Below are 23,830 nucleotides of genomic sequence, written 5' to 3'. Positions count from 1 at the left end.
GCCTTGCCAGATGCCCACAGGGGCCCAGCGGGTTGGGGGCTGGGCAGGCGTCTCCAAGGGACACGGATTTGGCTTCCCCAGGGTTCCAGGAGCCTGGGGTGCTGAGACACAGCAGAGGTGTTAGGGCCGGGCCACCGCCAGCCGCAGTCAGCCCTGGGAAGAGAGCTCAGGCTTTCCCCAGGGCCCAAACAGGCACCTGTTCCTTCAGACACCCAGCGCCCTCCTGCAGCTCAGGGAAGGTCCTTCTGTCACCCTGGATCTGTCACACACACCCCAGTCATATTATTGACTTCCATTTATTAAGACGCCAATACACCTTAGGTGCCGTATCATCTGATTTTATCCCCACAACAATTCTCTGAGTCAGGCAGAATTAGTGCAATTTTCGGAAGAGTAAATGACTTGTCCAAGGTGACACCCTAATTAAGTGGCAGATTTGATTTCAGGCCTGTCTGCCTCCAAAGGCCCTGCTTTTTATCACCTCCAATGGCCCCACCCACCCTACCCCAACTCCCCTATTGGAGTTGACCCCTGACCCCAATACACCTATCCTGCCGTCCTCGTCCTCGAGGGACAGCAGCACTCTCCCGGGTCACCTCGGTGGCCTAGGCGTGCTCTTAATTCCATGGCAGGACCCAAGGGTGGGGCTTTCAGGCCTTGGGAAGACTGGACTGGGAAGGCCCCACCAAGTCACGGAGCCCACTCCCGGCCATGGGCCGTCTGCTGCTCAGCCACATGGACTCCCAGGTCCCGGGGCTGTGGGAGTGCAGCTTGCACGCAGCACAGGAGTCCAGGGGCGCTTTCCTGCCGGCTTCTGGCTCTTTGGAAGGCCCGCTGGGGTGTGGGGAGGTCTCTCGCCCCTGTGGCTCCTTTTCACCGGGAAGGGCTAGGCTGCTGCACCGAGCCAGGCAGCCTCTCTGGGCAGGGAGGTCAATTTGGGAAACAGAGGAAAAGAGGGGCTGCAGCGGCAAAGCCCCAGGAGTCGCCAGCGAGAGGAGTTCAGACATCCGGAAGGACAGACAGAAGGAGGGGCAGGGTTCTGGGGGAGGAGATTTATTTGCTGCGAGGCCCTGCAGGGTGAGCTGGAGGGGGGGACGCAGGACCCGGGCAGAGCCCTCCGCCCCGGGCCTGCATTTCCCCGGGGAGCCAGGCAGCCGGGAGGCCGGCCTGGACAGAGGGGGAAGGCGCGGTGACAGCCAGGGGCGCGCCCTGCAAGGAGGGGGCGAGCCAGCGGTCCCCGGCGGGGCTCTCACACGATGCCATCGAAGCCCTGCAGGCCACACTTCCTGCCCGCCACCTGGCAGCCAAACCGCAGTGCCTCCTGCATCTTCTGCCCTGCAGGGAGGGCCGGCAGCCGCTGTCAGCCTGGACGGCCGGGGCAGGCTGCAGCCCGGGCCCGCCCGCGGGGGCACTCACCCTGGGAGAGGCTGAAGATGACAGCAGCGTTGAAGGTGTCGCCGGCGCCCAGGGTGTCCACCAGCCGGGGCGGGGGGAAGGCATCCGAGTGCAGCAGCCGGCCGTCGGGACCCAGGGCGTCGGCGCCCTCCTCGGCCCAGGCGCAGACCAGCCACGCCCTGCAAGGTGCCGCTCAGCGGGGGGTGGCAGCCCGCCCGGCCCCCGCGGCTGTCCCCCGTCCCCTCGGGGCAGGCCCCAGCGTCCCGGCGCCCCCCCCCCCCCACTCCCAGGACCCCCTGCCGGCTGGCCCCAGCTCACCCTTTCCTCACGCGCCCGTACAAGCCCCTCAGGGCGTCCGCCGCTGCCTGGAAGCCCAAGTGCCGGGCCACGTCCTTGCTGACGAACACCTGGCGCGGTGGCACAGAGGCCGGCCGTCACCTCCGGCTCCAGCCCCAGCTCGGCCCCTTCCCCCGCCCGTGTGGTCCCGTATGATAACGGGACTCAGTCCCCAGCACAGAAGCTGGCTGCCGGTCCCACTGGATCATTTTTAAACCTGCTCAAGACAGGCTAGACACGGGCACTGCGACCCTGAACCCCGGTCTACGCTAAAATGGAGAGAGCCTCGAGCGCCACCTTGTGGTGACGCCCACCACTGCCGGCTTCCACGTGCTTTCAGGAGCAGACCACACCCCACACACAACTGTGCCCCCACAGCTGACTGCTTCAACTGCAAGATAAAGGGGGGTTAGGTAGGGGTCCCCAGCTCCCTCCACGCCAGCGACGCTTTAAAATCATCCAGGGGAGTCTTGCTTTTTTAAAAAAAAAACACCAATGCTTAGGCTCTACCGCCACCCATCAAATAAAACACGAGATGGTGGGCTCAGGCACCACGTGCCTGGAGCGAGACGCTGCAGCCAGGGCTGGGGACAGCAGGCAGGGGGGTTTCTCCCCAGCTCGAGCTCCGATGCAGTTCCATTCGCACCCAGCCCGGCCCCGATTTGCCTCCTGCAAGCCCCCTTTTCACCCCAGCACAATTCCCGGAACCTGCCACCCACTCAACTTGGAAGAAACCTCAGACAACCGTTCCATCTCTCATTTTACAGAGGAAAAGGCAGAGGAGGCCCAGCGTGGAGAAGCGTGGCTGCCGGCTGTGGCCCTGTCCGAGCCTTCTGGCGTCCCTCATGCCAAGGCACCCAGCTAGGGGCGCAGAAATTTCACTCCTTGGCCACTGATGAGGCCTGGCTCAGAGTCCAAAGCTAGGGGCCCGGCTCTTTGCTCTACCACCCCAACCCCTGCCTTCTACCCCCACCAAGCCAGGGGGTGCCATTCTAAGTCCCCAGATTAGCTGCTGCGCTGGCCACGGCCAGGCGAGGCCACAGGGAGCACGCACCACATCTCCATAGCCAAACAGCTGGAACAGCTCTTCCCGGGGCTTCTCCACCTCCACGGACATCTGGATCCTCTGCCCCAGAGGCTGCCTGGAATTGTGCTCTTCTATCCGCTGCAGCATCTTGACTTGCTCGGAGGCGTTCCGGCCCTGCGGCGGGGAAGGGCAACTCAGGGCCAGCCGGGCACTGCCCGGCCCCTCTGGCTCATGCTTCCCTCCCTGCTGGCATGCTGGGTGTGGAGGGAGAGGGGCCAGGGAGCGGGAGACTGGAACCCCATCCTAAGCACAAAATTCTAGAGCCGTCGTGGACCTGGAGAGCTAATCCAGCAGCACTCCCTGTTTTGCAGAGGAGGAAACTAATGAATAACAGAGATCCTCCTAAGTGAGGGGACTGGGACCAGAACTCAGGATCTCCCCGGGTTTCCTCCCACCCACACTCCAAAACCTCTCTCTTAGAATGAAGAGTCTAGTTCCCTGGATTTGGGGGCCAGGTCAGGTCCTCTCGTACCTGCTCCCCTGAGCTAACAGGTCAGGGTAAAGCAGGCTACACCGCAGGCTACTGCCAGGGGCAGCATTGAGGAGGTGGGCAGCCTGGAGCCCACTGTGCCTGCATCCCACTGTGTGACCCTGAGGAAGCCACCCAGGCTTTCTGGGCCACCTGAGAATGCAAGGAAGGATGGAGAGGGGATGAGGTGGGTTGGATTCGTTCGTTCAAAGAAATTAAGGAAGGAAGCAGATTCAGCTCAATGGATAGAGCGTCTGCCTACCACATGGGAGGTCCAGGGTTCAAACCCAGGGCCTCCTGACCCGTGTGGAGCTGGCCCACATGCAGCGCTGATGCGCGCAAGGAGTGCCCTGCCACGCAGGGGTGTCCCCTGCATAAGGAGCCCCATGCACAAGGAGTGCACCCCGTAAGGAGAGCCGCCCAGCACGAAAACAAAAGAGCCTGTCCAGGAGTGGCGCCACACACACGGAGAGCTGACGCAGCAAGATGATGCAACAAAAAGAGACACAGATTCTGGATGCTGCTGACAAGAATACAAGTGGACACAGAAGGACACACAGAGAATGGATGCGGAGAGCAGACAACTGGGGGAGTGGGGGACAGGAAAGGGGAGGGAAATAAAAAATAAATCTTTGAAAAAAAAACACTAAGAAGGCAGAACACATGCAGGGGGCTGGCAGGCTGAGCCCCTCGAGACACAAATAGGAGGAGGGCTTGCCTCAATGTGGATCCACTTGAACCGGCTCAGATCAACCTTCTCAAAGTCCTCAGCGGATACATCAGGCAGGTTCCTAGGCCACAGCAAGAAGGGACAAAAAAGAAGGGGTGTGGCGAGGTCGGCCGGGCTGCTGGGACCCTGGGCATGCACTGCCTGCAGCATAGACAGAAGCTGACCTGCCGGCCAGTCTCGGGCCCTGCTCCAGGAGAGGCCCTGGCCCGGCCTCGGCTCTGACTGCTCCTTGCCCCACTCAGTTCCGCCCACGGGCTCTGAGGGCGATTCGCTAGGGTGCCCCCCTCCTGCCAGTCGATCCTGCGTCTGAGACTGAGACTATCTAAGGGCAAACCCAGCTGCAGCCCGTGTGCTCTGGGTGCCTTGAAACCATATCTCCCAGAATGCCCTGGGAGCTCCAGAGACGACACTTCCCGGCAGTCCCTTTGCCAGACGCACAGGAAGCACACAGTGCCCTGGCAAACCGGCAAGGCCATGGCCGCACCGCCGGGAGCTTGGAACAGGTCCCACTCACTTGTGGCACCCTGGAGTTGGGAGCTCACCAGTGGCACCGCTGTCCTGAATGGGGCAGCTCTGTGTCACCACCCTGAGGCCAGGCTCGGCAGGGGACGATGACTTTATGCTCTGTTGGCGTAGGTGGAGAGGATCTTCCTCGACCCGCCCCTAGGGTGCAGCCCCACTGCGGTGGCCCTTTGTCCACTTAAGTGGCTGTGTGGCCTGGGCTTCGGGTAAAGGGGCCACACCCCCTGCCTCCCAAGCTTGCTGCAAGGGCTGTCGTGCGTGTGGCCTGAGCGGAGACCGCACGGTCCTGAGGGATGGTCGCTCAGGGGTGACGGCCGGGATCGCCCAAGCCGAGCACAGACACCTGTCCACTCGCTCACGGGGACATACGGAGCCCAGCGGCCACTGGCCAGAACGCTTCTCCCGCGGTGGCGGCCCCTCTCGCCTGGCTAGCAGGGACAGCGTGACGCCGGGGCAGCTGGCACGGGCCTCACGCAGCACCTGCCCGTTCTATAATAGATTTCTCCGTCAGCTACACCTCTGGGATTCTCAGGAGGGACCTGGGAGGGTTGAGCAGGGCCGAGGCCTCTCCCGAGCGGCTGGGGACGCTGTCCCCAGACTGGCACATCAGGTGGCCCTGTTCTGCTGACCCACACATGGCCCTCCCCTCCCCTTCAGCAATGGTGGCAAACCATGTGAGCCGCGCTTGGCCTGGCTTCCTCCGCTGGGACCTCCACTCCAGCACCCGAGCCCTAGCTCCCCGGTGCCATGCTGCAGGCAGGCAGCTCCGGGGCTGCCCCCGGCCCCACCCCTCTGCCCGCAGAACGATTCCCCACACCCCCACCCCGCCCGCTGATTGGCCCATGAAGAGGAATCACGTCGCAATTACGTTTCGTGCCGGCCTGCCCCTGGCATTGACCGAGGCCAAGCCGGGCAGAGCCGAGTCCCTCCCTGCCCACCTCGCTTCTCCCCTAATTGAAAGCGGTTTCAAAATCACCGGAGAGGTCAGCCCGGGGACAATTTCGAGAGGCCGCCGGGGGCGGGAAGCAGTCGGCGGGGTGCGGCGGGAGGCGGCCAGGGGCCTTACGTGTCGAAGAGCAAAATGGTCCGGGAGCCATTGGCGCTGTTGACGATGCAGCAAGAGCAGGGGGTCTCCCCCGTGCTCTGCCAGGCCACCTGAGACACGTCCACGCCCCGCCGCCCGAAGTCAGCCACCAGGAAGCTTGGGGAGGGGGTGGGCCCGAACCAGGGAAAGGGCAACGAGACACAGATTAGAGCCTATGCGTGGCCGGGACCCGGGGTGGGGCACATGGGGCCTTGGAGAGAAGCAGGGTCCTGTCCTGGGAGCGTGGCGGCGGCGGCAGCTGGCCAGGTGCAGACAGGTGTACGAACCTGTAGGCGTGCAGGATGGTGCGGCTGCCGCTGGCCTCGTTGATGATGACCGTGGAGGTGGGGACGGAGCCCCTGGTCTGAGGGACCGTGTAGCGTAGGTCCACGGAATAGCGGCGGAAGTCGTCCAGGACAAAACTGCCAGGGCGGGGTGACCCGGGGGGAGGGGCGGTGTGACAAGGGTTGGGGGACTGGAGGGGAGCTGGAGGGGGCACCAGGATCCTTGAAAAGCTGGGGTGCAAACAGGCAAGGGCTGGGAGGGCACCGGAAATCGCAGGCCCGCCCTGGAGGCAGGCCCCGCTGTGCGGGGCAGCGGGAGGGGCGGGGGGCACGGCCCAGAGCTGAGCGGGAGGAAGGCCAAGGGGCACTGCTTGGGGACCTGCCGAGCCAACGCCAGCCCCGCCCCCTTCTTTCACAGGAGGTCTCAAACTGGAAAGGATCTGCTCAAGGCCACAAAGCGGGACAGGGGGAGACACAAGGCTAGGACCTGCACCCTGTTTGAGCCAAGCAGGCGGGGGGGGGGGGGGGGGGCCCTATGGCCTGGGGGCTTCATGCACGGCCTGGGCAGAATTCATAAGTCATCGCCAAGGTGACGTGACATCTTGATCCTGAGCTGCCCTCCACTCGTCCCCGTGGTTCTCTTCTCTCTAAAGTCCCTTCAGGACTTAAGGTTGTGCTTCTTCTCTTTCCTACACCTGCCTCCATGGCACCCAGCTGGAAGTGGCTCGGCCTTGGAGGGCTGCTAGCACCCTCTCCTCTTGCAGCAGGTGACCCTCCCGGGAGATCAGGGGGCTCCAAGTGCCTGACGCCCCTCGACATGGGCCTCATTCAAGGCTCTTTCCCAGAATCCCTTCTAATCAGTGTGAGCCCAGCGGGGGTCCCCTCCGGAAGGCTGCTTCAGCAGAACAGCTCCCAGCCCACCCTAGAAGGACACTGCTGGGTGCCTAAGAATGGAGTTCCCATGCAGAGAGCCATCCTGGCTTTTCTCATGCTTTAAGCCTGGACAAATGTGTGGAAAGGTGACAATCGGGACATAAATCCTTGTCTTTCACCTCAAGGATCTTTTAAATAGCAGCTTTCCCAGAGCGTGGAAAACAGGGTTGGGTTTGCCAAATAACCTTTTGCACCCACAGTGCCTGACACGTGGCGGGCGCTCATGAAATGTTTGTTGAATAAACGGGCAGAGTTGTGCACCGCCTGCCCGTCTACGATGGCTGCGTAAAGCAGTTTCTCTGGACGAACCAAGGGCCCCACTCCTGCCCCCAGCTGGGCACGGTTAACAAGGTGCTCTGATCGGCCTCGGGCCCCGAGCCCCTCTGTCCCATGCCACAGGGCAGGTGCTCTCCTCCTTTCTCCTCTTGGGGCCAGTTCTTCAAGGCAGAGTTTGGAAACGGCCCAGGTGGCAAGGCCCCAGCAGTAGTGCCCCCTCGAATCGGGGTTCAAAGGGCTGGGCTTCACAGGCCAGTGCCCACGGTGGGCAAAGTGTGGGCCTCTCCTCCTGATAAGCACATGCTTAAGTCAGCAGTGCCAGGGGGCAAAGGGCCCTTGGGTCCCTGCAGCAGCCAACACGGAGAGCGCGCGTGGCCCACTCAGGGGCCGCAATCGTTAACAGCCCGTGAGCTGCGGGACACGGGCCCCGGGCCCTGCCTTGCAAGCTGGCTTCAGGGCACCCTTGGACAGGGTTTTCTAGCTGCTTCAGGGGCCGGTGGGGACGTGAGCTCTGGCCCTGCTCCCTCGCCTGGGAAATTATCTGTGGGCCTGGCCCCTGGGAAAGGGATTTGAACCATCCCTGAGGGAGAGGCGGGTACAGCACGTCCCTAACCGCCTCCTTTCTCTGGCACAGCCAGGATAAGGGTCTGAGAGGGGCCAAGGCAAATCCACCGCAGAGTCTGTAGGAAGCAAGGAAGAAGGCAGGGAAGCTCAAGCAGGCCCGAGGGAGTAGCCAAGGCAACAAACTGTGGAAAGGAAACTTCAACAGGAACAGTGTTAGCTGCCGCAGGAGGTCTGGGATGGCGGTTCTCCACGCCGCCCCCCTCCCAGCCCTTCTCCTGGCCACAGACCAGTTCTTCTGCCCGCCCGCCCAGGGTGGGGACTTCCCTCCAGGCGGCCTCCCGGGGCTCCCTCCTCCACTCACTCGGCAACGTGGCCGGGGGCCAGCGAGCCCATGAAGGCGCAGGGGGCGCCCAGCAGGGAGAGGACCGTGCAGGAGTTGGACGCGTTGCCGCCGCGCTGCCATCTCTGCGACAGGCACCTGCAAAACACAGGGAGGGTCACTGCAGGCCCAGCAGGCCAGTCCTGGGGAGGTGGGGCCACCCACAGTCCTCTGGAGCGGGCCCCACGGGATGTGAGAGCCGGGAGATGCCCCTCGGAAGGCAGCGAGGTTGGCCTCCCACTTCCCAGCCCGGGCGGCTGGGGCTCCGAGAAGGGCAGTGGCCCGGCCGAGGTCTGTCAGCCAGCCCAGCTCCAAGCCAGCTCACAGCAGCCATCTCTCTCCTTCCACCTCTTCTCACGGTGGGGGGGGGGGGGAACTACCCGCCTTAAAGGACTTGGCTAACTTGGGGTTCTGTCTCCCCCGCTAGCTGGACTGCTCCCGGGGGCTGTTCCTCCAGCCTCCTCCTTGGGGGCTGTAGCAAAACTCTCACCCCAAAGGTGTCAGGCCTACGACCCACTCCTGTCTTGGAAAGCTTCCCGCAGTATAAACTACAGAGGAAAATGAAGGAGACAGGGGAGCAAACCCGCAAACTGTGATCATTTAAGAAGGGTACCTTTGAAGGTGTCAAAAGTTAAAAAGATTATTAGGTGAAGACTAGTTTTTCGCCATCTTTACTGAAGATCTCACAAAGGGAAACTAAGTCAAGATATATCTGGAGGACGACGTGTTAGTCAACTACAATAAGCACTGTAGACAAAGCATTTCGTGATTTTTCCTTTGTGCTCCACTAATGCCGTGAGGTAAACAGTACAGGTTATTTCCATTCTTCCACGTCCAAACAAAGCAAAGAAAATGGTGGCAACTTGCAATAAAAGAGCAACAAGAACCGAAGAGCCACTGGTTAAGAAAAATAACTCAACCAGAAATATCAGGCTAAGGTATATTTGCACCCGAAACTTAATCCTTCAGCCTCCTTCCGCCTTGGGGAAGGAGGAACACAATCTCCTTAGAAAAGAAGCACACTAATTGGTAAAGAGTCAAACATTTTTCAAGCTATGCAGAGGAGGGGCCTAGAGGAGTGTGACTTGCACAAGATCACATCAAGAGATCTGCCGATGGCAGAACCCAGTTCCCTGACTTCCAAAAACCCACTGCTATTTACTCTGCATTTTCTAAAGGGAAAGTAGTTAGGTCCTGGCTTTGAGGAGACTTCTGAGAAAGGGTATGGAATTGTACTCTGTGGAAACCTTTCCAAGCCAGCTTCCTGCGCAGAAATGTTCCATTGAGCACGAGGATGCTTTCTGGAAGGCTCTCCTTGGGGACTCTGGGAGGTAGGGGCCAGTCCTCAGGGGCCTGGCGAGCTCCAGGTGACAGCTCCTGAGAAGTCCCAACTGCACAGAGCCCTGAGACGCGGGGGATGGGACACCTGGGAAGGACTGGGGGCCCACTCAGGCTTGCTCTTCTGCAAGGCACAAGCCCGGGAGCCGGATCACGGGAGAGAGAAGACCCTCCGGACAACCCAACTGTCCTCTGCAGAGGGGCGGAGCCACAGGTCCAAGGGAGCGGGGACAGACCCTGAAGGGCAGGGCGAATGGAGAGCAGTGGATATTTGGGAAAGGTCTATTGAGAGAGGCGCCTCACTCAGGACCCACCTTCTGAGCCAGCCCCAGGAAGCTAGCAGGTCTTCTTACCCTAAGCCCCCAACGTTAACAAAGCCTAAAGGCAATGGGACGGCAGCCCTAGCAGAGAGAGGCACTCTGGGTCTTTCTCACGCCCTCCACAGTCCTTGGAGAACTCATGGCCCCAGAATTTCCCCCAGTCTCCCGAGAGAAAGCCTCCCTCCCCGCAGGGCACCATGCAGCTGGGCTGACCTTGGTAGGTGACCTGCGTAGGTCTGCCCCTCCTCCACTGTCCCTGCTGCCCTGGCGGGAGCCCTAAGCTCTGGCAAAAACCAAGGGTCGACCCCAGGCGCCAAGGACAGCAGCAAAAGCAACAGGAAGTACAAGAGACGGGGGAGGTTTGGAGCCGCTGGCCTGGCAATAGACTTGAGTTGTCACTGCTCCTCCACCACTAATTAACTCTGTAGCCTTATAAAGCGTATCCCATTTCCCCAAATCTTTTTCTCATCTGGAAAAAAGAGTATTGGCTGGCCCTTACATACTTTGCGTGGGCTGCCCCGAGGAAAGTATGTGGTAATGTACGTGCCACTGCTTTGGGGACTGGAGAAGCCTGAAGAGTGTCAGGGTCCCTCCCTTCACCCAGCCAGCGTCTTGCCAGAGCTCAATCTTGAACTGCCTTTCATTCAGTTCTCGGCTGAAGCAAATTGAGGGCCAAGGAGCAAGTCTTCTCAGTACCCTAAGCACTACACAGCCCGTGTCCCGTCCCGCAGCCATCCCTGCAGGGGACTGCACGGTGCACAGACAAGAACTAAGGATGCTTTCCACTATGTTGTTCACTGACCTTTGTAAAAAGGATTTCTGGTAACTCCTTTTGGAATTTAGCACCAGGGGAAAGTTTGGTGCCTCATGAACCCGCTCCATGCAGACCCTACTGCCTCTCTGAATTTGCTTCCAGTGCCTGCAAGCCCTGAGCTACAGCTGAAGCTCAAATACTACGGTTTTAAATGTTCTTTGAATGGTCTAATTGCACTTACCTCTATAAGCTGCCTTAAATCTTTTTAAAAAAACAAATAGCTGTGATTTTATAGATCTATACTATTTAGTAAATAAAATGAAAGTTGAGGAGAGGCAAGTGCATAGGTTTTGGAGTTAAAAAGCAAGACAAAACACAGGTCCTGCACCTTACGAGCTGTGTGCCCGTGGATAAACGGAGCCTCTATTTGCTCATCAGTAAAATGGGGATAGTGACGCCTGACACAGTTCCAAGGTGCGCATGGGAATTGCCCAGCACAATGCTATCTGCGCCTGGGACTTACTAACTCTTCTCTCCCGCGAGAGCCCCCCGGCTCCACTGGCAGAGGCCACCGGCTCCCGGGGCTGGGCTTCCTGGCCTCGCGAGGGGACCTTGCAGGCGGCTCTGCAGCCTGGGCTGCAGCGGCGCGGGCGGTCTCCGAGGGGCCCGGGCGCCCCTACCTGCGGTCCGTGTCCTCCTCCGGGTACCTGTCCACCACATTGATGATATCGAGCACCACGAGCCCCACGCACAGGATCTGCTTTTCTGCCATGAGGCTGCTCGCGGAGCCTTCGGCCCGCCCGGCTGCCGGGGAGCTTCCAGGCTCCGCCTCTTCTCTCGCCCGACCGAGTCCCCACTCCCGGGGCCTGCCCTGGCTCCTCCTCCGCCCCCGGGGCTCCTCCTCCCGCGGGAAGGTGGGGTGCGGTGCCGGGAAGGCGGCAGGGGCCCTGTTCCCGGCGCCCGGCGGCCCCAGCTCGTCCGAGGTTCCCTAAGCGGGTGACGGGCCCTGCAGATGGCCAGTTCCCTAAAGAGTCACGCGGCCTGGGAACTAACGTCTGGCTCTTGAGAGCGCAGCGAGCGACCCCAGGGACGCCAAGACAAGGCCCAAGAGACGTGCTATCGCCCACCCCTGCGGACCCCACTCCCGCTCGGGACCTGGGGGGTGAGCGCGCCACCCGCCTGCAGCCCCGCCCTGACACCGACGCCGCGCCCGGCCCCGCTGGTGGAAGGCGACAGTCACGTGACGGCCCCCCACGGCTACCTGGCTCCAGCGCCCCCTGGTGGCTGGCCGGGGAAGGTCCCAGCGGCCCCGAGCGCGCGCGCCCCCAGCGGCCCGCACCCTCCGAGCTGCGCCAGTTGCGCGCAGCCTCCCCCGACCTCGAGGATCCCCCAGGCCGTCCCCTGCGCCCTGCTGTCCACCCTGAACACATCCTGGAGCAAAACTGCTTTGGGTGGTTTTGTGGGGTCTTTTTTAGAAAAAAAGAAGTGTCTTTTTATTCCTGAATAGTTTAGGGTGGCGGTGATGGCCCATCCTCTTCCGGAGAGCCCTGGAGCCCAGGACATTGGCCTCGAGGGTCGGTCGAGGGAGCCAAATTGCGCGGGTCGGCTCCTGCGCAGTCCGGGCCCGGGAGGGGGTGCTGGAGCGGGCAGCGATCAGGCCAAGAGTCAGACGAGGGGACCCCGGCGTGGCCCAGGCGTGCGTAGGGGAAGCTCTGGGCGTCTGTACCGCGGCGGATCTGGGGTGCCCACGTCGGCGCCCCGTCCCCGGCGGGGTCCCGGAGGAGCCCGCCGTCCCCGCTGCCTCTTCAGGGCGTAGACACGTGGGAGCAGTCGGTCCCGGAACCCCCGCCCCCCCCCACACACACACGTCTACGCCTGGTCCAGCTCCAGGTCCCCGTAGAGCAGGGCGCCGCTGAAGATGGTGAGGGGCTCCTCCGAGTGTGCCAGCTGCCCCATGACCAGGTCGATGCAGACCGTGTCCCCGGCCTGCAGCGGCAGGATGAGGCTGAAGACGCCCAGGGCGCCGGGGCTGGGCTGGCTCTCGGCCACCGGCTTGTTCTCCAGGCCCTCGGGCTCGTAGCCCCCCGAGTCTATGCGGGCCACGCCCAGGTTGGAGCGCGACAGCACGGCCTCCACCTTCTCGTGCCGGTGCCCGGTGAGCACCGCGCTCAGCAAGTAGCGGCCGGCCAGGGGCGCCGTGAACACTCCTGGGGACAGGGGTGGCGGTCAGCAGGGAAGGCAGGTGGCCGGGGGGAGGCCTCGGGGAGCCCACCCGGAGCTCCTAGGCTAGGGAGGGGCCGCCTGGGCCTTTCCTGTCTATTCCACTGGAATGTAGGCTCCGGGAGGGGAGAGGATTTTGTCTCTTTTGTTCCCTGCTGCATCCCCAGCACTTGAAACAGCCTGGCCAGAGTTGGCGCCCCCTAAAGATCTGTTGAATGAATGACCCCCGCCCCCTCCACTTCCAGCCCCAGCTGGGCTGAGAAGGAGGACACAAAGGAAGGAGCAGGGGTCTCCCCAAATCAGGGAATGGAAAGATCCACACTGTACAAAGAGGCAAAAAGGACAACCTCACCCATTTCCCACAAGCGCCCAAACCCACCCCTCCCAGGCTCACCTGTCTCCGGGTCATAGTAACCCCCGTCGTTGAGCAGGACTCTGTCAAAGGGCACTGTGCCTGGCTCAGAGCGAGGCAAACTTAGGGCAGCTGAAAAGGCCACCCTGGGCACATAGGCTGCCGGTGCCCCTTCCACTCCTGGGGGGCAGGTGGGTGTGAGGGTAAGGTACTCGGTGCACAGCCGCCCAGCCCCCGTCCCCTCCAGGATCTCTACCCCTTGAGGCCTTCCGTCCCCCACCCCTCGTTCAGGCTCTGCTCCCTTCAGGAGCCCACGAGAAACACTCACCCTGCTCCCCTTGGGGACCTGTGGAGAGAGAAAGGGAGCAGAAGTCACCCAGCAGACAAGGGCGGAGGCTCCTGCTGTGCTAGGACTGCGAAGCAGGAAGGGGGCACCAAGGAAAGGAGGCCCAGGCGGGGTCCATTCTGGTGGGCCTTGCACCCTGGCCCCAGCCTTTCACACCCCAGGTAGTCCTTATGGGCCTGACACCCCCATCCTAGGGACAGCAGTGAGGTCCTATCCAGTGAGCCAAATGCAGTGACTGGCCCACCCCCAGGCACTTCCCTCCCACTCGTAGCCACCGAGGACCCCCTATTTCCCACCCCTTTCCCCTTCTCTGTCGGGTTCCAGCCAGGGTACCCGGGAGGTGGCAGCCCTGGCTGCAGCAAGGGTCCCGGCCCACATACCTGGAGGTCCCACAGGCCCTTCTTGTCCATCCTTGCCTGGAGGTCCTGGTGGTCCAGCCGGGCCGAGGGGCCCCTGCACCCCAGGAGGCCCCGGGGGCCCAGCCTCGCCTGCTGGCCCTGCAATAACGGAGCTAAGGTGAAGGAGAGCCGTAAAGGGGGTTTCCAACAGACGAGGAAAGCGGTGGCTCCATGGACAGGGCAATGGGTGAAATGAGGGGCTTTGCAAGTCAGTTGGGGAGAGGGGACTCTCGCTGGATCCCTAGCTCCCCAAGCAACACACCACCTGCACCCCAGGCCTATCCGAGCAGCCAGAGGGAGGGCGGGAGCTGGAACATTGGATCCTTTCTTGTAAAAAAAAAAAAAAAACTATAACCCATGGGACAGAGGTTGGGGCTGCGATACATGCAGGACAGAGCAAGGAAAAAGGAGATGAGCCCCAGGCTGGTGGTGGTGGGTGCGGGTGAGAAAGGGCTTGCAAAGGGTCCCCCCCCCCCCCATGCCTCCTCCTGCCCTCTCACCGGTGAGGTCCCTCAGGCTGAGCTGGTGCAGCTGGTCCTCCAGGAGCAGCAAGGAGCTGTTGAGGGCCCCGAGGCGCCTGCCCAGGCCGGCCTGCCCCCCCAGCAGCTTCTCCAGCAGGGCGGCCTGCGACTGGCTGGTGCTGTTGGATTCCCGGAGCCCGGCCCAGAGCCCGGCCACGTGTCTGGAGAGGCCCTCGCGCAGCCCCTGCAGCCCCCCGGCCACCGTGTCCAAGCGCTCGCAGACGCCCTCTAGGCGGCCCAAACGCCCCTCCAGCCCGGGACACTGGCCGGCCGGGGCCTGTCCCTCCTCCAGGCGCCGGAAGCGTTCCTCACTCTCCGTGGCGTGCTCCGTGGCCTCCTGCTGCAGCCTGTTAATCTCGGAAATGATGCGGTCCTTGGTGGCCCCCAGGTCAGCCAGATCAGCGCCCTGGCCCTCCACGGTGGTCTGGAGCTCACGCAGGGAGTCATTGAGGGAGCTGAAGGTGAGGATGACCTCAGAGAGTTCGCCCTGCAGGGCCTGCAAGGCTGAGCCTGAGCTACCGCCGAACACGCTGAAGCCGTCCAGGGGCCCGCGGCTCGGTCCCCCTCCGCCAGGGCCGGCCCCGGGGCCCCGCGGGGGCAGCAGGGGGCAGGAGCAGCGCTCCACGCCGTCCCGCAGGCGGCCCAGCTCCTCCTGGACGCCGCCGCAGGCCCCGCAGCCCTCATCCCCCCGGCCCTGCAGCAGGCCCTCCAGCTGGCCCAGCCGGGCCGCTGTGAGGTTCAGCCGCAGCGCCAGCTCTGCAGCCGCCTCGTCCTGCGCATCCGCGCGGCCCTGGAGCCGGCCCACGGCACCGTGCAGCTGCTCCAGCGCGGCCTGCTGGGCCTCCCCAGCCGCTCCCACCTTGTGCAGGCCCGCGCCCACCAGCCGCAGCTGCCCCTCGTTGTCCAGCACCCTGCGCTCCAAGGCACCAAGGACCTCGCCGCCCTGGGAGTCCTGCTCCCCAGGGGCCCCCGAGCAGAGCTGGCCACATGCCTGCACGGCCCCCGCCACCTGCTCCTCTAGCAGATCCAGCCGCCCACCCAGCTCCCCGCTCACGTTGGCCAGTGAGCCCTCCAGCATCTGCAGGCGGCCCCGGCCCCCAGGCCCCCCAGGCCAGCCCTCTTCCCGGTCCTCCAAGGGACCCAGGGTGGAGTTGAATTGGTCCTCCAGGCGAGAGAGGCGGGAGGCCAAACTGGTATAGCCCGGGGGGTGGCCGCCCTGCCCGGCTGCTTCCCCCAGCTCAGCATCCCGCCGGCCGCTCAGCACCATCACCGAGCCGGCCACGACATCCAGCCTCCGCTCCAGCTCGGCCAGTCGCCGGCCCAGCTCGGGAGGGCAGCAGTCCTGCGGGGGCCGGCGGGCCCCGGCCTGCCCGCTGAGCTGCCGCTGCCGCTCCTCCACCGAGGCCAGCAGCTTCTCCAGGGCACGCAGCCGCTCCCTGTCCTCCTGCTGCTGCCTGCGGAAACCGTCTAGCCCGGCCAGGCACACGGAGCAGGACTCCTGCAGCCGCCGCTCCAGCTCCCGCAGCGGCCCGTCGCCGTGGCCAGGAGGCCGCGGGGCTGGTTCCAGGGCCCCGCCGCCGCCCTGATGGTGGTTGAGGTGGCCCAGCTCCTGGTCGTGGCTGGAGACGCGGTGGTCCAGGAGCTGCAGCTGCTGCTGGATCTCGCTGAGGGTTTCCTGCACGCCGGGGCGGGCGGCCGCGTCGGCCAGCTGCTGCCTCCCATTGAAGGCCGTCTCCACTGCCCTCTGCACGTCCTCCGCCAGGCGCCCGCTCAGGCCCTGCAGGACGCTGCCGAGGCCCTGCAGCTCCTTCGTCAGGCTCTGCACCTGCTCCTCCAGCTGCTGCACCTTCTCTGACTCCCCGGGACCTGGGGGGGGGGGGCGGAGGACAGAAGGCAGAGGGGCTGGACCTCAGAGCTCAGGGCCTGCCTCCCAGGCCCACCCAGCTCCATTCAGAGGGGGCCTCGACTGAGTCGGCCACCCCTTAGTGGGGTGATTCGGGCAAGAAAAGAAGAAAGGAGTCGCCATTCCCTAAATACCTCCAGGCCAGATTTGTGCCGTAGCGCTTTCCATCCTCCTCTCAACAACTCCACTGGGCAGGTACCATCAACTCTTCCCATTTTATAGATTAAAAAACTGAGGACCAGAGATTGTGGGTACCGGGGCCCAGGTCCTCTGTCTGACCACCCAACCCTTTCCACTCTCCAAAGTTCCTCTCAACTTTCTGGAAACTGTTTCCGCCGTCTGGGAATGGCGCTATCTGTTAAGAGGAGCATTATGGGAGCGGTGGAGACGGGCTAGACACCGCAGGATGGTTATTACTGGCAGGTGTGTCCCTCACACCACAGGGACAAACAAGGCAAGCCTCCTGGGGCCCTGCCTGGGTGGTCAGGGCTAGCCGGAAGTGCCTTTTCCCACCCTGACAGCGACTGCTATCTCTCTAGCAGGAAAACACAGCACATCCGGAGTGCCTGGCACACAGGCGGGGAAGGCCAGCAAGGGGGACTGCTGCATTCTGGGACCCGCAGTCCCCAAAGGCCACAGAGGGGCCTGGGACCTGTAGTCAGCTGCGGTGCATGCTGGGACTTGTAGTCTCCCCTCTCCTTCCCCCGGGACCCAGCTTCTCTAAGGAATCCCTTCTTCCTCCCGCAGTGCTTCCCAGCGAGGAAGTGTCTTGGCCACACGTGGGCGCGTGTGAGCACGTGCTCTCGCTGCTGGCTCACTTGCTCTCCGACACACACGTACGCACACGTACTCAGGGATCTCACTGGCGGCCGGCGGCCCCCTTCATCTGACTCAGGACACAGGGATTTTCCCTGGGGAAACTGTCCCCGGTGCCCCTGCAGCTTGCAGGCTCACCTTCTCCCCCGAGCCCGCTGAGGTGGCTGCCCGCACTGGAGCCAGACAGGTTGGGGCGGACGGGCCGAGGGCGCGGCGTGGTGGGTGCCGGGCCCAGCGCGGGGGCAGGGCCCTCGCCGCAGTCTTCGCCCGTGAAGCCCTGGCAGCACCGCCACTCCATATCCGTCACCGTCTTGTAGGCCACACGGTAGCGAGGGCGGAGGAAGCTGCGGTACCTGCGGGGGTGGGGGAGTGTGACCCTTTAGTTCCTCCCTGCACTGTCAGGGGCCCTGGCCCTGGCCTCGGAGATGAGCAGCTGCTGGTGGCCAAGGCCTGTCTTTGGGGCCCCTGAGTGTCCAACATGCGGCCTCTCTCAGTTGACAGCTGTCAGCCTGTTGGCCAAGGGCCAAAGACCTGCTCTTCCTCCCACGGACGAGGTGGCACTTGGGAGCTGGCAGGACAGTCTAAGGGACCCTGCCCTCGGGGTCCCAGCAGCTACACCACGGCCTCAGCATCACCAAGGCTGCCTGGTCCTGCCCCTTGCTACCCGGGTTGGACAAAATCTGAGTTGACCCCCCCAACCTTCTGCCCCAGCCCACCCCCCAGCGCGGGGAGCTCACGTGATGCTGCGGGGACACTGGGGCTGGCCCCAGCCACAGGGCTGGTAGTCGGGTTTGATGAAGGTCTCCACTCCATCCTCAAGGACACAGCTCACTGTCCGGGTCACCACGTAGGCACACCAGTTCCTGCAGGCACAACCCCACCTGGGCCAGAGGGCCAGAGACACATGTGCCCGCAGAGGGCCTAGCGGCTCCCAGAGGGGCTGGGGGCCGGGCAAAAGATGAAGGGCCTTGGGGACCCGTGAGAGCTGGGGCTTTGGCAGGGACACCCCCCCTCCCACGCTTTCCTGTGCACCAGGAGCAGAGAAAGACTTTTCAACGAGGAGAGGGGGCGGGATGGAGACCCACAACCCCAGAGCTCCGTCCTCGTGGCTGTGGGGTCCTTGGGAGTCTCACGTACTCAGTTGTGTCCCTTTCCGGCCCTGCCCCAGTCCCCAGCTTGGTGGGCTGTAGGCAAGTCGGCCAGCGGGTGCCTGTGGGTGACCCTCTGGATGGCGGCTTGCCCCCGCCCCGCTGCTCAGGGGAGAGGACACGGCAGGCCCGGCTCAGGGCACAGAATGAGCCGCTGCCCCCTGGGGGCTTGCCATTCTATACTCTTGACCTCGTTCACGCCGGCCTCCGAGCTGTGTCCAGCTGGAGAGCCGAAAGGGGCAGAGCGGCAGTGGTGTCAGAATTATGGATTACTGGACAGGGCCAGGGAAGCCCTAGAAAGGGACAAAGGTCTGCCCGCGGCCTCTGGGCTGGGGGCACCCCCAGCCGCTGTCAGCAGCGCCTGGCCCGCGTCCCCCCGGGTGGCTTCCCTGGGCACCTAACCGCAGGTGGGGAGGATCGGGGTGCCCACGTGTTCGGGGGACCCCTCGGGAAGGTGAGCATGTGAGGAGCCGGCTGATGGATGGCTCTGCTTTCCCCACCCCCCCCCAGCATTCGGGATCCAGTCCCAGGGTGGGGGCCAGGCAGCGCCCACCCCCACGTTGGCTCTTCCCACCCACCTCCGGCCGCAGCAGCCCGGGCCCAGCATCTTACCTGTGGCGGCTGGCGGGCCGGGGGTTGCTTGGGGCCTGGGGCCCCCCAGGGCTGAGGGCCCCGCCGCCCCCCGTGTAGAGGCTGTAGCCCCGAGGTGGGTAGCTGGCGGCGGCCGCCGCCGTGCTCAGCAGGCAGCAGAGGTAGCAGCTCCAGAGGGCGCGGGGGGCCATGGTGGGGCGCTCGGCGGGGTCCTCAGAGGCACATCCCGGCCACCCGCCGGCGCCTCGGGCCGGCCCCAGGGGTGCCGCGGCTCGGCGGGACAGAGCGCGCCGTCCCAGTCCCCCGCTTCCTGTCAGCGGCCAAGCCCCACGCCGCGCCACCCCCCGGCTGCCCGGCCTGACCCCTCTCCCCCTCCTCTCTCCAGCTCCTGGGTGTCCCTCCCTCGTGCCTTCTGCTCCCCTCGGCTCCACTTCGGAGGGGAGCTTGTACCCTGGGCCACCCTGGCCTCCTGCGCCTGGTCCCTGCCTGGCTCGGATGCTGCTTCCTGGGCCCCCGCCCCCCTTGGCCCAGCTGGCCCTCCTCTGCTCTCTGTCCTTTTCCCCCCCCCCCCGATGGCCGGCTCCCGGGGTGACAGGGCTTTGCCCCTGTGGCCGTTCAGAGGCGCAGGAGTGGCTGCGGGGCGGGCCCTGGCCTCCCGCCGCCCTCCCCTGCCTACTCCCCTGCCTACTCCCCTCCCTTCCCCCCCTCTGGCTGGCGGTCCGGCCTCCCCCTCCTCCCCCCACCTCTCCAACCATCGTGCGCCACATCTGCTTCTTGTTAACTTCGGGAAAGAGCGGGGGAAAAAAAAAGGAAAAACAGAGCAATGTGGAGTTGCGGCCGGGCCTGGGGCCAGCCTCTCAGACAGGCCACATGGAGCCGGGGCCAGAGCTGGGGAGGAGGCCTGGGGCCGGTGGCTTAGACCGGGAGCAGGAGCTGCCGCCCTCCTGGGGGCAGGAGGGGAGAGGGGAGGCCAGGGCTGTCAACCCGAGAGCTGGCTTGTAGGGCTGGGCAGGGCATGGCTCACCATCTAGCCCTGCAGCCCCCTTTGACAGATATGAGCATGGAGGCTCAGAGTGGGGGCGTGACTTGTCCAAGGTAACACAGCAAGTCAATAATCAGGCTGAGATGCCCAGGTCAGGCACTTGGGAGAAAGAAGAAGGAGAGAGAGGGCTCCTGGGCCAGCGAGGAAAAGGTAAAGGAGTCCACCGAGACAGTAAACCCAGAGAATACAGAAGAGAAATGGGGAGCAGTCTTCTGTCAAGCCATGGAGGGGAGAAGGACTCTCACTGTCAAAGGGCCACATGAACCCAGGTTCCAGGATTTGCCTTGGGAAGGAAGGTCAGGCCGTGCTCCAGGGGCAGGGGTGGACGGCAGTAACCCGGGACCTATCTGGGTAGCGCCTATGGGAGTCACTTGCTAGCCTGAAGGCACGTCCGGTAGCCTTTGTGGCAAGCACAGAACTCGGGCACATCCGCCTGCCCTGAAAGCTCCTTGTGGGGTGCCTGGATCTGCCAGCTGATCCGTGGGCTGGGCCAGGGTCTCCTTGTGTGGCAGGAGGCTTGGGAGAGAGAAGCTGGAGTAGAGAGGGGACAAGTGCCACGCCTGCAGAGGTCCCCAGGGAGCAGAGGCATAGCAGACCTGGTGGCTGTCCACTAAAGAGCTGTTGGAGAAGGGGATGCCGAAACACACCAAAAGAGAACGAACACAGGGCAGGGTACATTGCGTGCCAGCGGGGCAGGCCAAACGGATGGTAAGCATTCTGGAGAAGAGGAGGGGCAAGATAGCTGGCTGCTACGGGGAGTCTGCGAAGAGCTGTTGGAAGACAGAAAACCTCAACAGGATTGGAAAATAAGAAAGGGAAGAATGGAGAGGAGGGGAGGGGAGAGCTGTCAGGCTTTGGGAAAGTGGTCTGCCTCTGTTTCCCCATCTGGGGATCACAAGAGTACCCTCCCTCCTAGGCTGGCGAGGATTAAGTCACACGTACAACATTTAGGACAGTGCCTGGCAGACAGTAAGTGCTCAGTAAGTGCCAGCTCTATTTGTGTCAGGAGAAGTGGGACAGGAAGAGAGGTAGGTTGTGAACAAATTGGGAAGCGACTCAAATGCCCAGTTAAAAGCTTGGATTACAAGTTTTTGAGTAGGGAAGTACCCACATACACGGAAAAAAGAAGAAATTACCAGCAAGGGCAATGGACAGGATATCAGGACACAAGGATGTTGGCCCCAGGTCGTCTTCTACCTAGCACTGTAACTTTGGGCAAATCCCATGAATCCACTGGGCATGGGTTTTGTACATAAGAAAGGGACCAGGGAAGCGGACTTGTGGCCCAGTGGTTAGGACGTCTGTCTACCACATGGGAGGTCCGCGGTTCAAACCCTGGGCCTCCTGACCCGTGTGGAGCTGGCCCATGCGCAGTGCTGATGCACGCAAGGAGTGCCCTGTCACGCAGGGGTGTCCCCCGCGTAGGGGAGCCCCACGCGCAAGGAGTGCACCCCCTAAGGAGAGCCGCCCAGTGCAAAGAAACACAGATTCCCATGCCCCTGACAACAACAGAAGGGGACAAAGAAGAACACGCAGAAAATAGACACAGAGAACAGACAACTGGGGTGGGGGTGGGGGGAAAGGGGAGAGAAATAAATAAAATAAATCTTTAAAAAAAAAAAAAGGGACCATTTGTTGTCTAAGTCCCTTCCAAATTCTACATTGCAAAGTGATACAGATTTGGGCTCTAGTGGTGGCAGCCACCACAGAAAGGATGGGAAGGCTGTGATGGCTCAGTGATTGCCTTGGGTAATGAGGGGCCAGGTGAAGGGAGACCCAGAGAAGATTCTAGGGTTTGAGCCAGGATGGGGAAGTCTGGAAGAGGAGCAGGTCCGGAGTCCAGACATGTGAGTTTAAGATGAGGGTAACACATCCCAGTGGCAATAAATGTCCAGAAGATGGTTAGAAAGGTAGACCTCGGTGCTGGAGGCCATTTGGAGGGACCAAAGTCAGAAGCCGGGGGAATGGATGCCAGATCTTCAACATGACTCAGAGATTTGCCCCGAGGTCCTGTCGTCCAGTGTGACCCTGAAGCTGGGAGAAATGCTGGTGAAAAGACAGGCTGGGCAAAGTCAAGGCTGGGCAAAGTCAAGCCAACAGTAAAGGCAAGCTGTGGCCGCCACTCAGAGGCCCGGGGGGCCAGCACCCAGGGGACCCGAAGGAAATGTCACAGGAGATCATGGTTCCAAGGGAGTTGTCCGTGGAAGCTTGCAGCTCTGTCCCTGGTCTCTGCATCAGTGCCAGGCCCTGGCAAGAAGCCAGGCTACTTCCCCTCCGGTCTGCCCTGCCTGCTGCTATGGGTTTGCTTTCCCTCATCTCCCACCTTCCTCTATCATCAGGGGGCCTCTGGCAACCTGAAAAGTTATCCCAGCCATCTTGTCACTGCCTCGTTGTCACCCATTTCCTCGCCTGCCCCCGGAAGTTTAAAAATCTGTTGTACATTTTAAGTGTCTCAGGTCAAAAATGTTGGCTTTGAGGGAAGCAGATGTGGTACAAGGAGTTGGGCGCCCACCTACCACATGGGAGGTCCCGGGTTCCGTTTCTGGTGCCTCCTAAAGAAGACAAGAAAGACAGTGGGCTGGCATGATGGGCTGGAGCAGCCAGGTGATGCAGCGAGATGACACAAATGACACCACAAGATGACGCATTTTTAAAAAATGTTTTTTAAGAAATTGTTTTTTAAATGTTGGGTTTGAGATACAATTGCAATAGGGTGCATTTCACGGAGTTTCGTAATTACGAGCTGATGCAAATGCTTGTTGAGATGTCAAATAAATCAGTGGCTCCGGGATCACTGGGGAGGACAATTCCTTAGGTGTGGGCCGGTCGGCTGAAACGGAGGCTAAGACTGGATAGAAAGCAGTGGTGTTGGGGCTGATGGTGGTATTGGCAGGCAGATGCAAATTTCCAAAGCAATTGGCAAGAGAGTTCCTGAGACCAAAAAAGGCTTCATCCCTCGAGCCCTAGGACAGGATCTATTTTATAACCTCTCCCAAATGGGGGATTTCCAAGGGTCTAGTGCCAATGGGAATTCCTGGCCATAAGAAGCAAATAACTCATTCATTCAACCACCACCGACTTGAGCAATGAGCTTCTGTTCCCAAGGCCAAGACAGCCAGGGGGCACCAGCAAAAGGGAGCATGTGAGGTCTTAATGCTCTCCCTTGGATGACTGAATATTGGGAGAGAAAAAAAGGGGGTGGGGAGTATTAAGAATTGGGCCTTGGGGTCCTATCAACTGAGATGGAATTCAAACCTGTGGGGACTCTTGGGCAAAAGTCCACTCCTCCCCAAACGTATACATGTTCCTTTTCCATGTTCAACCCTTGCCCACAGGTACACTACTTTAGGAGCACACATCCCTGGGCTAAGGGTCCAGCCCCCTTTTTTCCCACATCCTGTTGCTTTTTCACTCCTGAGCCCAATCCTGGCCTCAAGTCTGCTCCTTAAAAATGTTGCATTAGTCCCAGAATCCAAGAGATGCAGCTCCACAAGTGGCTCCACCCCCTGCCCAAGGTCCCCGTCTCACTTCCCACATACTTTTCCACCCAAGCTTTTTTCGTGTCTTATCAGGCCTCTCCGTTGAGTCTAGTTCAGTCCCTGCGACCATTTTTTTCCGTTTTGGTTCCTCCAGACACGAGGCTAAATGGCCCATCCACAGCTGAAAAAGACTCACTAGCCTCAACACGGAGTCCTGGGAGGTGAAGGACATTTCTGGGTGGTTCTAAAACAAGTCCTTTCATCTCATCCCTGACTCTAGGACAACCTGTCTGACATGGGATGTGCGACAGAGGGAAGAGGAAGCCATGACACTTGGGTTCTAGCCCTGGTTCTGTCTAGCCAGTTGTAGACCGTTGGCCAAATCAAGCACTCTCTGGGCCGCAGTTTCCTTCCTTACGAAAAGATCTGAAAGGCCCCCTTCATCTCGGACAGTCTAGGTCAGCTGGTTTCAGGTCAGCCTTGGGAATCTGAAACACTTCCAAGGCCTTCCCTCAAGTCATTTGCAGTCTAGAAATTCTGCTT

The 23,830-nt window shown here is 61.9% G+C and overlaps 2 protein-coding genes across 6 annotated transcripts; both read right to left on the bottom strand.

The window, feature by feature from the left end:
- Positions 1-280: 280 nt before the first annotated feature.
- KHK (ketohexokinase) lies at positions 281-11,684 on the bottom strand. 5 transcript variants are annotated; one of them, XM_058287750.2, is made up of 9 exons: positions 11,152-11,684; positions 8,042-8,158; positions 5,911-6,045; positions 5,606-5,740; positions 4,006-4,078; positions 2,786-2,932; positions 1,714-1,802; positions 1,417-1,574; positions 281-1,335 (listed from the first exon to the last, which is right to left on the bottom strand). In XM_058287750.2, exons 1-9 carry the CDS (start codon positions 11,241-11,243, stop codon positions 1,250-1,252), a joined length of 1,032 nt encoding a protein of 343 aa, XP_058143733.1. In that variant the 5' UTR covers positions 11,244-11,684; the 3' UTR covers positions 281-1,249. The 5 variants fall into 5 exon arrangements, with proteins under 5 accessions (XP_058143733.1, XP_058143734.1, XP_058143735.1 ...); XM_058287751.1 differs by lacking the exon at positions 5,606-5,740 and having other exon boundaries at positions 11,152-11,682; XM_058287752.1 differs by lacking the exon at positions 5,911-6,045 and having other exon boundaries at positions 11,152-11,680.
- Positions 11,685-11,923: 239 nt separating this feature from the next.
- On the bottom strand, positions 11,924-19,427 carry EMILIN1 (elastin microfibril interfacer 1). The gene is made up of 8 exons (XM_058287749.2): positions 18,788-19,427; positions 17,765-17,890; positions 17,166-17,380; positions 14,288-16,174; positions 13,770-13,886; positions 13,372-13,389; positions 13,086-13,223; positions 11,924-12,678 (listed from the first exon to the last, which is right to left on the bottom strand). Exons 1-8 carry the CDS (start codon positions 18,955-18,957, stop codon positions 12,341-12,343), a joined length of 3,009 nt encoding a protein of 1,002 aa, XP_058143732.1. The 5' UTR covers positions 18,958-19,427; the 3' UTR covers positions 11,924-12,340.
- Between the last annotated feature and the right edge of the window lie 4,403 nt (positions 19,428-23,830).

This window comes from Dasypus novemcinctus, chromosome 25 (assembly GCF_030445035.2).
Source record: "Dasypus novemcinctus isolate mDasNov1 chromosome 25, mDasNov1.1.hap2, whole genome shotgun sequence".
Taxonomy (NCBI): domain Eukaryota; kingdom Metazoa; phylum Chordata; class Mammalia; order Cingulata; family Dasypodidae; genus Dasypus; species Dasypus novemcinctus.
The sequence above is the reverse complement of the archived record's forward strand: the minus strand, read 5'-3'. Positions and strand labels throughout refer to the sequence as shown.

What these genes read in the sequence shown, in the direction of transcription:
- EMILIN1 (XM_058287749.2), bottom strand. Translation starts at nt 18,957, where the DNA reads ATGGCCCCCCGCGCCCTCTGGAGCTGCTACCTCTGCTGCCTGCTGAGC. An exon ending in CAGTGTCCCCGCAGCATCAC is followed by an intron (nt 17,381 to 17,764) that starts GTGAGCTCCCCG and finishes CCACCCCCGCAG; the next exon opens with GTACCGCAGCTTCCTCCGCC. An exon ending in TTACTATGACCCGGAGACAG is followed by an intron (nt 12,679 to 13,085) that starts GTGAGCCTGGGA and finishes CCCTGTCCCCAG; the next exon opens with GAGTGTTCACGGCGCCCCTG.
- KHK (XM_058287750.2), bottom strand. Translation starts at nt 11,243, where the DNA reads ATGGCAGAAAAGCAGATCCTGTGCGTGGGGCTCGTGGTGCTCGATATC. An exon ending in GCCCCCGGCCACGTTGCCGA is followed by an intron (nt 6,046 to 8,041) that starts GTGAGTGGAGGA and finishes CCGCCCTGGCAG; the next exon opens with TTTTGTCCTGGACGACTTCC. An exon ending in CATCTTCAGCCTCTCCCAGG is followed by an intron (nt 1,336 to 1,416) that starts GTGAGTGCCCCC and finishes CCCTCCCTGCAG; the next exon opens with GGCAGAAGATGCAGGAGGCA.